Below are 17,164 nucleotides of genomic sequence, written 5' to 3'. Positions count from 1 at the left end.
CATAAATCAAAGGCATTTCTGTATATCAGCAACAAAACTTCTGAAATGGAAATGAGGAAAACCACTCCATTCACAATATCCTCAAAAAAATTAAAATACTTGGGAATCAACCTAACAAAAGAGGTGAAAGATTTATACAATGAAAACTACAAAACCCTAAAAAGAGAAGTAGAAGAAGATCTTAGAAGATGGAAAAATATAAACTGTTCATGGATAGGCAGAACTAACATCATCAAAAAGGCGATATTACCAAAAGTTCTCTATAAGTTTAATGCAATCCCAATCAAAATCCCAATGGCATTTCTTATAGAAATAGATAAATCAATCATGAAATTCATGTGGAAAAATAAAAGACCCAGAATAGCAAAAGCAATTCTAAGCAGGAAGCGTGAATCAGGCGGTATAGAGATACCAGATTTCAAACTATATTACAGAGCAATAGTAACAAAGACAGCATGGTACTGGTACCAAAACAGGCGGGTGGACCAATGGTACAGAATAGAGGACACAGAGACTAATCCACAAAGCTACAACTATCTTATATTTGATAAAGCAGCTAAAAGCATGCAATGGAGGAAGGATAGCATCTTCAACAAATGGTGCTGGGAAAACTGGAAATCCATTTGCAACAAAATGAAACTGAATCCCCTCCTCTCGCCATGCACAAAAGTTAACTCAAAGTGGATCAAGGAGCTAGATATCAAATCAGAGAGTCTGCGTCTGATAGAAGAAAAAGTTGGCTCCGATCTACATATTGTGGGGTCGGGTTCCAAATTCCTTAATAGGACACCCATAGCACAAGAGTTAATAACAAGAATCAATAAATGGGACTTACTTAAACTGAAAAGTTTTTTCTCAGCAAGAGAAACAATAAGAGAGGTAAATAGGGAGCCTACATCATGGGAACAAATTTTTACTCCACACACTTCAGATAGAGCCCTAATATCCAGAGTATACAAAGAACTCAAAAAATTAAACAATAAGAAAACAAATAACCCAATCAACAAATGGGCCAAAGACCTGAACAGACACTTCTCAGAGGAGGACATACAATCAATCAACAAGTACATGAAAAAATGCTCACCATCTCTAGCAGTCAGAGAAATGCAAATCAAAACCACCCTAAGATACCATCTCACTCCAGTAAGACTGGCAGCCATTATGAAGTCAAACAACAACAAGTGCTGGTGAGGATGTGGGGAAAAGGGTACTCTGGTACATTGCTGGTGGGACTGCAAACTGGTGAGGCCAATTTGGAAAGCAGTATGGAGATTCCTGGGAAAGCTGGGAATGGAACCACCATTTGACCCAGCTATTGCCCTTCTAGGACTATTCCCTGAAGACCTTAAAAGAGCTTACTACAGGGATACTGCCACATCGATGTTCATAGCAGCACAATTCACAATTGCTAGACTGTGGAACCAACCCAGATGCCCTTCAATAGATGAATGGATAAAAAAAAAATGTGGCATCTATACACCATGGAATATTATGCAGCACTAAAAAATGACAAAATCATGGAATTTGCAGGGAAATGGATGGCACTAGAGCAGATTATGCTTAGTGAAGCTAGCCAATCCCTAAAAAACAAATGCCAAATGTCTTCTTTGATATAATGAGAACAACTAAGAACAGAGCAGGGAGGAAGAGCAGGAAGAAAAGATCAACATTAAACAGATACACTAGGTGGGAGGGAAAGGGAGAGAAAAGGAAAATTGCATGGTAATGGAGGGAGACCCTCATTGTAATACAAAATTACACATAAGAGGTTGTGAGGGGAACGGGAAAATAAACAAGGAGAGAAATGAAATACAGTAGATGGGGTAGAGAGAGAAGATGGGAGGGGAGGGGAGGGGGGATAGTAGAGGATAGGAAAGGTAGCAGAATACAACAGTTACTAATAGGGCATTGTGTAAAAATGTGGACGTGTAACAGATGTGATTCTGCAATCTGTATTTGGGGTAAAAATGGGAGTTCATAACCAACTTGAATCTAATGTATGAAACATGATATGTCAAGAGCTTTGCAATGTTTTGAACAACCAATTTAAAAAAAAGAATAGTTCCCAAAAAAGGCAGAGGTGTTGGCCCAGGAATTCCCAGCTTCTTAAAATATCCATGTGAATATGTCCCATATCTATAAAGTGGAAGAGAAATCCAGATCAAGCGATTGTGACTGTGTGTATATAGTGGCTCATGAGTCACTGATCAAGAATGGGAGCCATGAAGCCAGGCAGGTAACAGGTAGGCCCTCCCTAAATAACAACAAAAACTCCAATGGCCCTAATCACATCTGCTCATCATCTCCTCTCTCACATTCCCTGAGAGACTCCAAAATCACAATACTTAGCTCAGAGCAGCTAATTCCATCATTAGGCTCCGAATGCTACAGTGAATATCTGATATAAGTCCCCAAACATGAACTTAAAAATTCCTGAGCAATTCAGCCTAAATTTCTTCTAGGTCATTTCACTCACTGGTGTCAGTTCAGGAAGATGACTTGATACCATCATGTTGGCCTCTCTAGTGGCCTCCAGTGGGGGCTGTCCCCACTCTGGGCCTTCTTCCCTCAGCAGAGAGGAATATTCTCCCACTTTTTCATAACTCCTATCTGGATGCCTTTTATTGCATCCCTCATCCATATTCTCTTTTACTCATCTGCCATAAGAGATTAAGAACACTGGCATATGGGGAAACTGTTGAATAAGAATAACCAGCTGGGAAGGTATATTTAAAGACATGTGCAATCTACGTCATGGATGTATGTATTAGATTAATATTCCTTCAATTGTTCAAAAAAGATGGGTCATTTTTAAACAGATTGGTTTTTACAAATACAAAATCCTAGAGTCCTATTTTGACCTTCAGAAGGAACGTGAGGAACTTACCTCAAAAAAAATTGTACTATTGAACAGAATGAAATTAAAACATTTCCATTAATTTTAAAATGCCACTGGAGGGAAAATAGATGCAACAAAAGCCTGAATACCACCCTTTACTTCAATTGTTACAACCAGGTTTATATTTCCTATTTTCACATCATTATGAATGCCAACTCTCATAAAAGTGGATTTAAGGTAGAACTCAAAGGTCTCCTTGGGGCAATGTCTTCTACCCTCAGTCAGAAATAACTGCCCTTTTTACCTGATCCATGAAAACAGGAATCCCACTAATTTTTTAATATTTTTTTTAGTTGTTGGCAGACACAATACCTTTATTTTATTTATTTATTTTTATGTGGTGCTGAAGATCAAACCCAGTGCCTCACACATGCCAGATGAGCTCTCTCCCACTGAGCCACAACCCCAGCCCAGGAATCCCACTATTTAAAGGAATTCTTCTACTACATTATTTTATTCATGCTCCTGTACTGGAATATCGTGGGAAAATGTTTAAAATACAAAATTGGCTTGTTAACTTCTGTCTCTTCAAGCTGCCATTAGATTTCAAATCAAGAAAGAAACAAATCTCTACACTGATGATAACCTAAAGAAAAAAGTTTAAAATTTCTCCCAAGTCTTTGCTCAGTAGTTTCATCATTCAGCAGTAGTTGCATATTTCAGGGCTAAGGAATTGAGTTTTTGGAGGGAGGGCTGTTCCTGTGAAAGGGAAGAGAACAGAGGGAAGAACTCGTCTGAGCCTGTGGTAGCACCTGGGGTGCATTTGGTGCATTTTACAAATGGTGCTGGGACGTGGGAGGAGAAGCAGGAACCACCTGTTCCACAGGATACAAGCCTTCTACACATCTCTTGTACTGCACATAGAACACAAAAGATAAACAATGACACAGAAACTTATGAAGACTCCTCTTTACTCCCAGAATTCTGAAAGTTTGCAGAGGGTGCATCACTTTTCAGAAGGTGGCCAGTTGTTTGTAATCTGCCTCTACAGAACTCCGGCTGATTAATCTAGGTACAAACTGAGACTCAATCAGAAGTTCATCCTCCAAATCAAATGATATCACTAAAACTCCTAGTCACAGAAATGGGAAGTTTCAAGAGGAGAGGAACTGGGACAGTTACTCACAGGTAGAGGAGCACCAGGCTGATTCCCAGGAGAGCCCAGGTTTCCATGGAAAAGTTTGGGATCAGACCCATCACTACTTTCCTTCCAAAATTTTCTCCTCTGAGTTTGACTTCCAGCTATGTGAGCTATCTTTTCACTGGCGAAGGTGCCAAGCTTGCCTTCTGTGAGCAGCTGTGAGTCAATGAAGTCAGTCTGGCATATTTGTATGCTTGGAAAGGAAGTGGAGCTGGGTGTACAGCCAGTAGAAAAAACCACCTGTGCCCCACCCTCTATTGCAGAAGCCAGATGCCTCCTCCACCTTGGCAATTGGCAGTGAGTCATGAGACATGTCCATTTTTATCTTTGAGCTCAGGTTTGTAAAAATTATTAATAAAAAATTGGATCAGAGTTATCATTATGCCCAAAGGTTATTGCTTCTTATCAGAAACTCAAGTGAAACATTGGAATTAAATGTCCTCTAATCAGTTTTTGTCTCCTTGGGTTTTCTCATTACAAAATCCTTGAATTCCACCAAAAAAAAGTTATATCTAAATAACTACTCGTGCACTTTCCTCTGCTTGCAATGCCCTCTTGCTCAGAGAAGACTTTTTTAAATATTTTTGTTGTTGTTGATGGACCGTTTTTCCTTCTTTCTTTCTTTCCTTATTTATTTCTATGCAGTGCTGAGAATCAAACCCAGGGCCTTACACCCTAGGCAAGCCCTCTACCACTGAGTCACAGCCCCAGCCCAGAAGACTATTAATCATCCTTCAAAACCCAGCTCAGTCAAAACTTCATCTGGTAAAGCCTTCAACACCACCTCTTCACACGGAGCCACTTCCTCCCCTGGACAACATCTATTTTCCCTGGAACACATTTCTCTTTTTGTTGTTCTCTTTATGTCCTACAACATTGTTGGATTCCACCTTTGTTTAACTTTCCAGAATGTGAAATTCTCTGGAGCGGGATCTCTGTACTATCCACTATTATGCCCCTAGTCCCTAGCAGAGTTCTTTACAAAGAGCTGGTATCTGGGACGTTTGGTCATTGAGTCAGGTGAGATTGCTGGGCCTCTGCAGGTTCTTTCCCTGTGTGTCTTTGCTGACCACTTCATCTTTCTGGTTTATTAATACAGAAAGATGATTTGGCTTGTTTGGGCCACAGCCACCTTCCCAGCACATTCAGGCTGTGTGCCAGTACCCTGATGGCCAGAAGTCCCCTAAAAATACCGGGATGAACAAGATGACACTGATGGATGCTCTGAGTAATGTCAATCCAAGCTACTTCCTGTGCCACCATTAAGAGATCCCTACAGTAGCCAGCAAGTTAGACAGATTTTAGAGCAAAGAATAACCTCTGTCTCTGAAAATAATGCATGTCCATGACCAATGGGTGTGAAAGGAACAAGAAGAGAACAGCATCCTGCATGGCCAGGTGAACCATAAATCTCTACCCACCCATCTCATGGCAGATGTCACCACAGAGAGCACATCCAGCACCAGAACTCCAAAAAGATGATCCCAGATTTTTCATTAGGCCAAGAGGTATCTGAGCAGGTGGCTCCCTGCTTTTTGGTAAATGGGTGGTTGTGGATGGAGAGCAGACCCTGGGAGCTAGTTTAGGAGGAGTCTTGTAAGAACAATTGTCACTTGTGAGACTCTCAACAGATTCCTGATGCGAGTGATGCCATGTCTGAGTGTTTGGAAATTATACCAGTTCATTATCTCAAGTCTGAGTCAAATTCTTTGTCTGACTAGCCTGAGAAAGAGAGGTTTAGGTAACAAAGCCTCCAAGTTTTCAAAACATAACAGAATGAGAAGACATTCAAGCTGTGCTTGTGTGCTTCCTTCTCTCTTTCTTCTGACTCTGTGCCAACTGATACTCACCCTTCACCAACCTTTCCTACATCTCTGGCATGCATTCAAACAAGGAGAGATTATGGTGTCATTTGATAACTACTGACAATTAACAATCTTGAAACAGACTGAATTCAGAGGCACCCCATATGAAATTGGGAATGACTTCCTTATGTTGAGAGTAGAAGATGGGAGCCATGGGGCTTCCACCTCCCACCCTGACAGGCACCAAATAGGATGTAAATGGGGATTTCATTCCATCTGGGACAACACAGACTAAATCTGCATCTGTGTATTTCCTGCCTTTTTTTCCAGATTGCTCCCTCTTCAGATCAACCAAATATACACATGTATATCACCTGGCTTTTGTTTCTGTAAATTATAATTGTGTCTGTGGGATAGGTAAGGAGAAGTAATCCAACCATTTCCTCCTGGGCTGATTGAACTGCATCAAGTTCAATACTCATTTTACCATATTTTGTCTATTTATTATGTGGATAGGCCGCCAAATCCAGGCAGCCAGGATTAAGGCAGGTCCCAGGGTTAGGTTGTCAGTAACAATCTTACCATAACCCAAAATCTTTTTTATACTTTCTGTATAAAAAACTTCTATAGAACTAATATAATTTCATCTTCCTTCAAATCATGTATTTGACTACTATAATGAAATAGCCAGGGCTATTATTATTTTCCCCGACTTTCATACCTCTGAACCTGGTTGGACTGGTTGGGATTTGTACCAACAAGGATGGGTTAGACATTCCTTGAGATGAAAAATGCATCCAGTGCTGGACCCCAATCTATACAAAAGTCCTTTTTCTGCAAAGGGCAATCAAAGAAGCCAAGCTCTAGCCAGGCAGGGTGGCAAACATCTGTAGTCCTAGTTGTTAAAGAGGATGAGGCTAGAGAATCACTTGAGCCCAGGAGTTCAAGGTCAGATAACACAGGGAGAAGTCATCACACACACACACACACACACACACACACACACACACACACACAGAGAGAGAGAGAGAGAGAGAGAGAGAGAGAGAGAGAGAGAGAGAGGCATGTTCCTCATGAACTTAATTCCATAGAAGGTAATATCATCAAACACAAAGATATTTGCATACTAAATTTTTGCTGTGCATGTCCAGGAAAGCATTATATGCCAGAAGTCTGCCCTCATGACTCTGGCATCTCCTCTACATATTTAGTGAAGCACTCACCACATACTTTAAAGATATGTTCTATATATTTAAGTATTCAGATGTTTAATTCCCAGTTATTATTCTGGTTGCAGATAGTGATAGCAAAAAATAAGGACATAGTATAAATAAGGATGGTTCAGCCACATAAAATTAATCATACAAGTATGAGACACATACAGTCCTTATCAATATGAACGGTTTATCTTCTTTCTTGTTTTCATATGCAACAGATAAAAGTTTAATCTCAGATTACATTCAGGAAAACATCAGGCTGATATAAGTGTAAATGAACAGGTGATCCACAAACTTAGTGATGTAAGGGTCCCAATCATTATGATATTTCCATCCTTTCATAATGGTAGCCCAAGTTGTTATTCCCATGGAAAGCCTGTCTTGACTGGAATTGTCTGACTAAATTTCTCTTGGTGTAGAGAGACACAGAAGTGCTCTGGAATGATTTGTGTATAAGGTTCAAATTCCACAATTTATAATTACAATTATGAAAAAATGCAAGCAAGATTATTTATCAACTTAGTTAAGTGCCCATTCTTCTCAGTCGGGTAAAACTTGATCTTGCTAATTTGGGGAATCAGGTGGTATCTAAACTCTGGTGGCTAGAAAAGGAAATAACCAACTCTTCTGGGCTAATGGATGGGAAGGTTGAGGAGCATGTCAGGTGAAAGAGACAGCTCCTCTCATTATTGGACTCTTCCAATGTGTGCATAACATCAGTATCACTGTAGATTGGCAGGACTGTCTGGCTACTGTGTTCAGGACTTGTGCCAAATTCTACCTATAAGCCAGTCAGAATCCTTGCCCTTGTGAAATTTAACCTTAAGGGAGAGCAATGCTAATCAAATAAATACATAAATAATATTAAATTACAAATTTTATTACAAAATAAAAGAAAATTTGTTGAACTTCCCAGCAGTGTTTGACATAGGTGGTTGATGTGACAAGAGATGAGAAATTAAATCAATATATGACCCAGCTATATCATCCCCTGTTGGGGTTTAAGTGTGCAGAGTTTAGCTCCCTCAGCCTGACACTTTGCAAGAAACTGTGGCTGTGATTTAGCTCAGCTGAAGGCAAACCTCAGCTAGGAGGAGAAAATGTTCTCTTCCCCTTATCTCAAGACACAAGCTTCTGCATGGTTTGGCCTAGAGGAAGAAGCTTCCTGCATACTGGACCTGGGAACAGTACATTCAGGGATTAGATAATGTTTACAAAGAACTTTGGGAGGGTAGTTATCAAATGAACAGGAACAATCTGAATTTAGCTCTGTGTACCCGCTGAGACATGATATTTGGGCTATGTGGATGAAGTGTTACTGAAGAATTGCTTGCTTTGTTAGAAGAAGAATATAAAAGGAACTTGCAAATAAACCTCAGCATGCAGTTGCAATTGCTGCCTTGGCTCTGCATCCCCTGTGTCCCGGTTATTTCATGACCTTTACCCAGGGACCCAAACGAACTAGATGTTCACAAGTGGCGCCTGAACAGGGACCCTGCTGGATTGTCAGGAAGGGTGAGTTATTTTTCTTTATATTACAGGGTGATGGGACAATCTTTAACTTCTCCTTTTTTTACGTATTCTTAGGCATTCACTTGCCATCTATGGTATTACTATTTCTCATTCTGATATAGAGATGTGTCTTGAGGTGGTCAGGGAATGGAATCTCTGGTTCCCGGAGGAAAAATCTATGGATGTGAATAATTGGAAACGGGTCCATCATAATGTTGAAAAGGCCATAAGGCAAGGCGAAAAAATTCCGGTTCGGTTTTGGTTTATCTGGTCTATTTTATATACAATGTTTAAACCTATGGAGGAAGAAAGATTAATTGGCAATTTACAAAAGGAACTAGCTCCTTCTATCCTAGATCTCCCTCTGGATATTAGTGAAAAGGAGGAAATAATAAAAGATATGCAACAATTGACTCATAATTCTTCACAAAATTCTGCTGATTTAATTGGTAATGTGACAGAAAAGAAAACAAAAGTAAAAACGACGATTGATGATCGTTCCGTCTCGGAGCAATTCAAACTCGTTATGGAGGAGGTTCTGGGACGTCTCAATAAATTAGAAGCTAAAGCGGACTCTAGGCCTTTATGGGGAACCAGGCCCTCTGCCCCTCCGGCCATTAACCCTTTTTTGGCAGCTTTTTTAAAAGCTGTCCAGGAAATGGACTCAAAGCCTTCTGACGATAAGGACGAAACTCCTTTCTTTGCTTTTCCTATAATCAGGCCTGATCCAGCTAATGGACTGGCACATCCACCTTGGTGTGAGGGGATTAATATTGATCATATTGACAGATTAAAAAAGGCAATGACAATGTACAGACCTAAGTTAATGTTTTTCTTATAAGCTCTATTTTTGATCAACTGTGAAATATTTAAATATTACAATGAAAATTTCACCTAAAATAGCTACAAGGCCTTTATTGTGTTATGTGTGCACATTTGTAGTATATGTTGTATGTCTGTTTGTGTGTATGTCCATATATCATGTACATGATATAAACATTAATATATATGTAAAGAGCGCTCATAAAAATTAATGAAAAAAAATGGATCCAAATATTTTTAATTCACTGATTTAAATGGTTCAATTTAAATTGGGTAAACACAAAAAAAAAATAAGATGTCTTTAACATGTTAATGACTGATATGCTTTGGTTCTAGGACTTTTCTTCAACAATAACAACAACAAAATGGCTAACACGGTTCATGATACTTGTCTAATGTTTTGATAAAATAGGTAAATTAATTAGACATAAGATTATTTGTTTATAAGTATTTTTGTTAAATATCAGATTAATTTACAAGGTTAATATGCTAAATGTTAAATATACCATTAAATGCTTTTAACTCCTTAAATTACATTAGATAACATTATTAATAAATTTTTAAGTTGGTAAATAATATAAATAAATAAATAAATAGTTTTATATATTCATCCCTAATATATAGACACTATATTTTCATAATATGGTAAACAAATGTGATTAATTATGTACTACAAATAACAAAATATCTCTTATTAAAATGAAATAATTTGCCTAAATTCAAAAATTTACAAAAATTATTTCTTTTTTTTTTTTATTGGTAGTTCATAACATTACATAGTTCTTAATACATCATATTACACGGTTTGATTCAAGTGGATTATGAACTCCCGCTTTTACCCCGTATACAGATTGCTGTATCACATCAGTTTCCCTTCCATTGATTGACATATTGCCTTTCTAGATTCTGATGTATTCTGCTGTCTGTCCTATTCTCTACTATCCCCCCTCCCCTCCCCTCCCCTCCCCTTTTCTCTCTCTACCCCTTCTACTGTAAATCATTTCTTCCATTTGTATTAACTTGTCTTACCCCTCCTTTCCTCTTATATGATATTTTGTATAACCCTGAGGATCGCCTTCCATTTCCATGCAATTTCCCTTCTCACTCCCTTTCCCTCCCACCTCTCATCCCTGTTTAATGTAAATCTTCTTCTCAAGCTCTTCGTCCCTACCCTGTCCTTGTTTACTCCCCTTATATCAAAGGAGTCATTTGGTATTTGTTTTTTAAAGATTGACTAGCTTCACTTAGCATAATCTGCTCTAATGCCATCCATTTCCCTCCAAATTCTATGATTTTGTCATTTTTTAATGCAGAATAATACTCCATAGTATATAAATGCCACATTTTTTTATCCATTCATCTATTGAAGGGCATCTAGGCTGGTTCCACAGTCTTGCTATCGTGCATTGAGCTGCTATGAACATCGATGTAGCAGTGTCCCTGTAGCATGCTCTTGTTAGGGCTTTAGGGAATAGACCGAGAAGGGGAATAGCTGGGTCAAATGGTGGTTCCATTCCCAGCTTTCCGAGAAGTCTCCATACTGCTTTCCAAATTGGCTGCACCAATTTGCAGTCCCACCAGCAATGAACAAGAGTGCCCTTTTCCCCGCATCCTCTCCAGCACTTATTGTTGTTTGACTTCCTAATGGCTGCCAGTCTTACTGGAGTGAGATGGTATCTTAGGGTAGTTTTGATTTGCATTTCTCTGACTGCTAGCGATGGTGAGCATTTTTTCATGTACTTGTTGATTGATTGTATGTCCTCCTCTGAGAAGTGTCTGTTCAGGTCCTTGGCCCATTTATTGATTGGGTTATTTGTTATCTTATTGTCTAATGTTTTGAGTTCTTTGTATATTCTGGTTATTAGGGCTCTATCTGAAGTGTGTGGAGTAAAGATTTGTTCCCAGGATGTAGGCTCCCTGTTTATCTCTCTTATTGTTTCTTTTGCTGAGAAAAAACTTTTTAGTTTGAGTAAGTCCCATTTGTTGATTCTATTTGTTAATTCTAGCGCTATGGGTATCCTATTGAGGAATTTGGAGCCCGATCCCACAGCGTGTAGATCATAACCAACTTTTTCTTCTATCAGATGCCGTGTCTCTGATTTAATATCAAGCTCCTTGATCCATTTTGAGTTAACTTTTGTGCACGGCGAGAGATATGGATTCAGATTCATTTTGGTGCAAATGGATTTCCAGTTTTCCCAGCACCATTTGTTGAAGATGCTATCCTTCCTCCATTGCATGCTTTTAGCCCCTTTATCAAAAATAAGATAGTTGTAGTTTTGTGGATTGGTTACTGTGTCCTCTATTCTGTACCATTGGTCCACCCGCCTGTTTTGGTACCAGTACCATGCTGTTTTTGTTACTATTGCTCTGTAGTATAGTTTGAAGTCTGGTATCGCTATACCACCTGATTCACACTTCCTGCTTAGTATTGTTTTTGCTATTCTGGTTCTTTTATTATTCCATATGAATTTCATGATTCTTTTATCAATTTCTACAAGATATGCTGTTGGGATTTTGATTGGCATTGCATTGAACTTATATAGGACTTTTGGTAATATTGCCATTTTGATGATGTTAGTTCTGCCTATCCATGAGCAGGGTATATTTTTCCATCTTCTAAGGTCTTCTTCTATGTCTTTCTTTAGGGTTCTGTAATTTTCATAGTATAAGTCTTTCACCTCTTTTGTTAGGTTGAGTCCCAAGTATTTTATTTTTGGGGGGGATATTGTGAATGGAGTAGTTGTCCTCATTTCCGTTTCAGAGGATTTGTCGCTGATATACAGGAATGCCTTAGATTTATGCGTGTTGATCTTATATCCTGCCACTTTGCTGAATTCATTTATTAGCTCTAATAGCATCTTTGTAGACCCTTCTGGATCTGCTAGGTATAGAATCATATCATCTGCAAATAGTGATAATTTAAGTTCTTCTTTTCCTATTTTAATGCCTTTAATTTCTTTCGTCTGCCTAATTGCTCTGGCTAGTGTTTCGAGGACTATGTTGAACAGAAGTGGTGAGAGAGGGCATCCCTGTCTTGTACCAGATCTTAGAGGGAATGCCTTCAATTTTTCTCCATTCAGAATGATGCTGGCCTGTGGCTTATCATAGATTGCTTTTACAATGTTGAGGTATGATCCCGTTATCCCTAATTTTTCTAGAGTTTTGAACATAAAGGGATGCTGTACTTTGTCGAATGCTTTTTCTGCATCTATCGAGATGATCATATGGTTCTTATTTTTCAGTCTATTGATGTGGTGGATAACATTTATTGATTTCCGTATATTGAACCATCCTTGCATACCAGGGATGAATCCTACTTGATCATGGTGTATAATTTTTTTGATATGTATTTGAATCTGATTCGCCAGAATTTTATTGAGGATTTTTGCATCAAGGTTCATTAGAGATATTGGTCTGTAGTTTTCTTTCTTTGAGGTGTCTTTGTCTGGTTTCGGAATCAGGGTGATGTTGGCCTCGTAGAATGAATTTGGAAGTTCTCCCTCTTTTTCTATTTCCTGAAATAGCTTGAAAAGTATTGGTGTTAGTTCCTCTTTAAAGGTTTTGTAAAACTCTGCTGTATACCCGTCCGGTCCTGGGCTTTTCTTAGTTGGTAATATTTTGATGGTTTCTTCTATTTCCTCTATTGTTATTGGTCTGTTTAGGTTGTCTATATCCTCCTGACTCAATCTGGGCAGTTCATAAGACTTAAGGAATTTATCTATGCCTTCACTATCTTCTATTTTATTGGAGTATAAGGATTCAAAATAATTTCTGATTATCTTCTGTATTTCTGAAGTGTCTGTTGTGATATTGCCTTTTTCATCCCGTATGCTAGTAATTTGGGTACTCTCTCTTCTTCTCTTTGTTAGCATGGCCAAGGGTCTGTCAATTTTATTAATTTTTTCAAAGAACCAACTTTTAGTTTTGTCAATTTTTTCAATTCTTTCTTTTGTTTCAATTTCATTAATTTCAGCTCTGATTTTAATTATTTCTTGCCTTCTACTTCTTTTGCTGTTGTTTTGCTCTTCTTTTTCCAGGATTTTGAGATGAAGTATGAGATCATTTATTTGTTGGTTTTTTCTTTTTTTGAGGAATGAACTCCAAGCAATGAATTTTCCTCTTAGAACTGCTTTCAATGTGTCCCATAGGTTCCGATATGTTGTGTCTGTGTTTTCATTTAACTCTAGGAAGTTTTTAATTTCCTCCTTGATGTCTTCTAAAACCCATTGATCATTCAGCAACCTATTGTTCATTCTCCAAGTGATGCTTGATTTTTCCTTCCTACTTTTATCATTGAATTTCAGTTTCATTCCATTGTGATCAGATAAGATGCATGGTGTTATCTCTACCCCTTTATATTGTCTAAGAGTTGCCCTGTGACATAATATATGGTCTATTTTTGAGAAGGTTCCATGTGCTGCTGAGAAAAAAGTGTAACTACTTGATGTTGGGTGGTATAGTCTATATATGTCAATTAAGTCTAGATTGTTAATTGTGTTATTGAGTTCTATAGTTTCCTTATTTAACTTTTGTTTGGAAGATCTGTCCAGTGGTGAGAGAGGTGTGTTGAAGTCTCCCATGATTATTGTATGGTGGTCTATTAGACTCTTAAACTTGAGAAGAGTTTGCTTGATGAACACAGCTGCGCCATTATTTGGGGCATATATATTTATGATTGTTATGTCTTGCTGGTGTATGGTTCCCTTGAGCAGTATGACGTGTCCTTCTTTATCCCTTTTGATTAACTTTGGTTTGAAATCTATTTTATTAGATATGAGTATGGCCACTCCTGCTTGTTTCCGCAGTCCATATGAGTGGTATGATTTTTCCCAACCTTTCACCTTCAGTCTATGAATATCTTTTCCTATCAGATGCGTCTCCTGTAGGCAGCATATTGTTGGGTCTTGTTTTGTGATCCATTCTGCTAGCCTGTGTCTCTTGATTGGTGAGTTTAAGCCATTAACATTTAGGGTTATTATTGAGATATGGTTTGTTCTTCTAGCCATATTTATTTATTGATGTTACTAAACCTGATTTGTTATCCTCTTTGACTACTTTCCCCCCTTTACTGTCCTACCTCCCAATGTTGGTTTTCAATGTTATTTTCCATTTCCTCTTCCTGTAATGTTTTGCCAAGGATTTTTTGAAGAGATGGTTTTCTAGCTGCGAATTCTTTTAACTTTTGTTTATCGTGGAAGGTTTTAATTTCATCTTCTATCCTGAAGCTTAATTTCGCCGGATACACGATTCTTGGTTGGAACCCATTTTCTTTCAGTGTTTGAAATATGTTATTCCAGGATCTTCTAGCTTTCAGAGTCTGTGTAGAGAGATCAGCTGTTATCCTGATTGGTTTACCCCTAAATGTAATCTGCTTTCTTTCTCTTGCAGCTTTTAAAATTCTCTCCTTATTCTGTATGTTGGAAATCTTCATTATAATGTGTCTAGGTGTGGATCTCTTATGATTTTGCATATTCGGCGTCCTGTAGGCTTCTAGGATTTGGGATTCTGTCTCATTCTTCAATTCTGGGAAGTTTTCTCTTATTATTTCACTGAATAGACTGTTTATTCCTTTGGTTTGGAGCTCTGTGCCTTCTTGTATCCCAATGACTCTTAAATTTGGTCTTTTGATATTGTCCCATATTTCTTGGATGTTCTGCTCATGGTTTCTTAGCAGACTTGCTGAGCTGTCTATGTTCTTTTCCAGTTGAAATACTTTGTCTTCATTGTCTGATGTTCTCTCTTCTAAGTGATCTACTCTGCTGGTAGTATTCTCAATTGAGTTTTTAAGTTGGTTTATTGTTTCCTGCGTTTCTAGAATTTCTATTTGTTTGTTTTTTATTACCTCTATCTCCCTGTGAAATTGATCTTTTACTTCCTGGATTTGTTTGTCAATGTGATCTTTCATTGTCTGATTTTGCTGTCTCATGTCTTCCTTGAGACTCCAGATAATCTGAAGCATGTATATCCTGAACTCTTTATCTGACATTCCATCAGTTGCAGCTATTACCTCTTCTAATGTTGAGTTGACCTGCATAGCTTGTAGTCCTTTCTTTCCTTGTCTTTTCATACTCCTCGCGTTTCTTTCTGCTTGGTGCAACTGTTGTGTTTTTGAAATTTACCCCCTGGCCTGTCTTTCCAGTGGGCCGCAGGTATCTTTGCTCCCCCCGCTCCGGCACCTTGTAGCTCCCCAGTGCGCGCCACAGACTCCAGCCGCAGGGCGATTGCCTATCAGGCTATGCGCCCCTCCGTGCGGAGAAAAGGAGCTCCCGCAGTCGAACTTTGCACGATGGAAATCTGTCTGGAGCCCCTCGATTTCGCTGGAAATTGGCGGCGGTCTACTACGGGTTCGGGCGGGGTGGCCCAAGCCGCTCAGGGTGACCGCCGCGTGCAAAAGCGGTTGCTGGCTCCGGGACTTGACTTCTGCACCCGCCGCGGTGCCACCTGTGGAGCCGGTTAGCTGTGGCCGTGTGGTTAGGGACCCGGAGGGAGAAGCAGCTGCTCCCAGAGTGAGCGCTATGCCTTCCGGGGGAGCCCGGATTGCGGAGGCCCACTGCAGGTTCGGGCGGGGTGGCCCAAGCCGCTCAGGGTGAACGCCGATTGCTAAAGCAATTGCTGGCTCCGGGACTTGACTTCAGCACCCGCCGAGTTGCCACCTGTGGAGCCAGTTAGCTGTGGCCGCGTGGTTAGGGACCGGGATGGAGAAACAGCTGCTCCCAGAGGGAGCACTATGCCTTCCAGGGGAGCCCGGATGGCAGAGGCCCACTGCGGGTTCGGGCGGGGCGGCCCAAGCCGCTCAGGGTAACCGCCACTTGCAAAAGCGATTGCTGGCTCCGGGACTTGACTTCTGCACCCTCCGCGTTGCCACCTGTGGAGCCGGTTATCTGTGGCCGCGTGTTTAGGGACCCGGAGGGAGAAGCAGCTGCTCCCAGAGTGAGCGCTATGCCTTCCGGGGGAGCCCGGATGGCGGAGGCCGACTGCAGGTTCGAGCGGGGCGGCCCAAGCCGCTCAGGGTAACCGCCGCTTTCAAAAGCGATTGCTGGCTCCGGGACTTGACTTCAGCACCCGCCGCAGAGCCACCTGAGGAGCCGGTTATCTGTGGCCGCGTGTTTAGGGACCGGGGGGAGAAGCAGCTGCTCCCAGAGTGAGCGCTATGCCTTCCGGGAGAGCCCGGATGGCGGAGGCCGACTGCGGGTTCCGGCGGGGCAGCCCAAGCCGCTCAGGGTAACCGCCGCTGCAAAAACGATTGCTGGCTCCGGGACTTGACTTTAGCACCCGCCGCAGAGCCACCTGAGGAGCCGGTTATCTATGGCCGCGTGTTTAGGGACCCGGAGGGAGAAGCAGCTGCTCCCAGAATGAGCGCTATGCCTTCCGGGAGAGCCCGGATGGCGGAGGCCGACTGCGGGTTCGGGCGGGGCGGCCCAAGCCGCTCAGGGTAACCGCCGCTGCAAAAACGATTGCTGGCTCCGTGACTTGACTTCTGCACCCGCCAAGTTGCCACCTGTGGAGCCGGTTATCTGTGGCCGCGTGGTTAGGAACCGGATAGGTGGGGTGGCTGCTTGCAAAGCGAGAGCTAGGCCTCCCGGGGGAGCCCCTTGCCGGAGTGGCTAATGTCTGCGGACTAGACCTCTGTGCCCGAGTGGCCGCCCAAGATCCACTTCTCTGGGACAAACTGTCACTTCCAATAAACCTACCAGATCACGGCTGCTCTCCTCTAAAGGGAATTATGCTAGGAGTTCCTCCGTATGTAGGCTGCAGCTGTCCAGGT

General features: G+C 40.7%; 1 protein-coding gene across 1 annotated transcript in view; it reads right to left on the bottom strand.

Annotated features, from left to right (window-relative positions):
• Positions 1 to 4,096, bottom strand: part of LOC144256961 (cytochrome P450 3A9-like) — a 31,853-nt gene extending 27,757 nt beyond the window's left edge. Inside the window, exon 1 of the mRNA XM_077802897.1 lies at positions 4,026 to 4,096. Coding sequence (XP_077659023.1) covers positions 4,026 to 4,096 — 71 coding nt within the window. The remainder of the gene's footprint in view (positions 1 to 4,025) is intronic.
• Between the last annotated feature and the right edge of the window lie 13,068 nt (positions 4,097 to 17,164).

Source organism: Urocitellus parryii, chromosome 9 (genome assembly GCF_045843805.1).
Source record: "Urocitellus parryii isolate mUroPar1 chromosome 9, mUroPar1.hap1, whole genome shotgun sequence".
Taxonomy (NCBI): domain Eukaryota; kingdom Metazoa; phylum Chordata; class Mammalia; order Rodentia; family Sciuridae; genus Urocitellus; species Urocitellus parryii.
The sequence above is the reverse complement of the archived record's forward strand: the minus strand, read 5'-3'. Positions and strand labels throughout refer to the sequence as shown.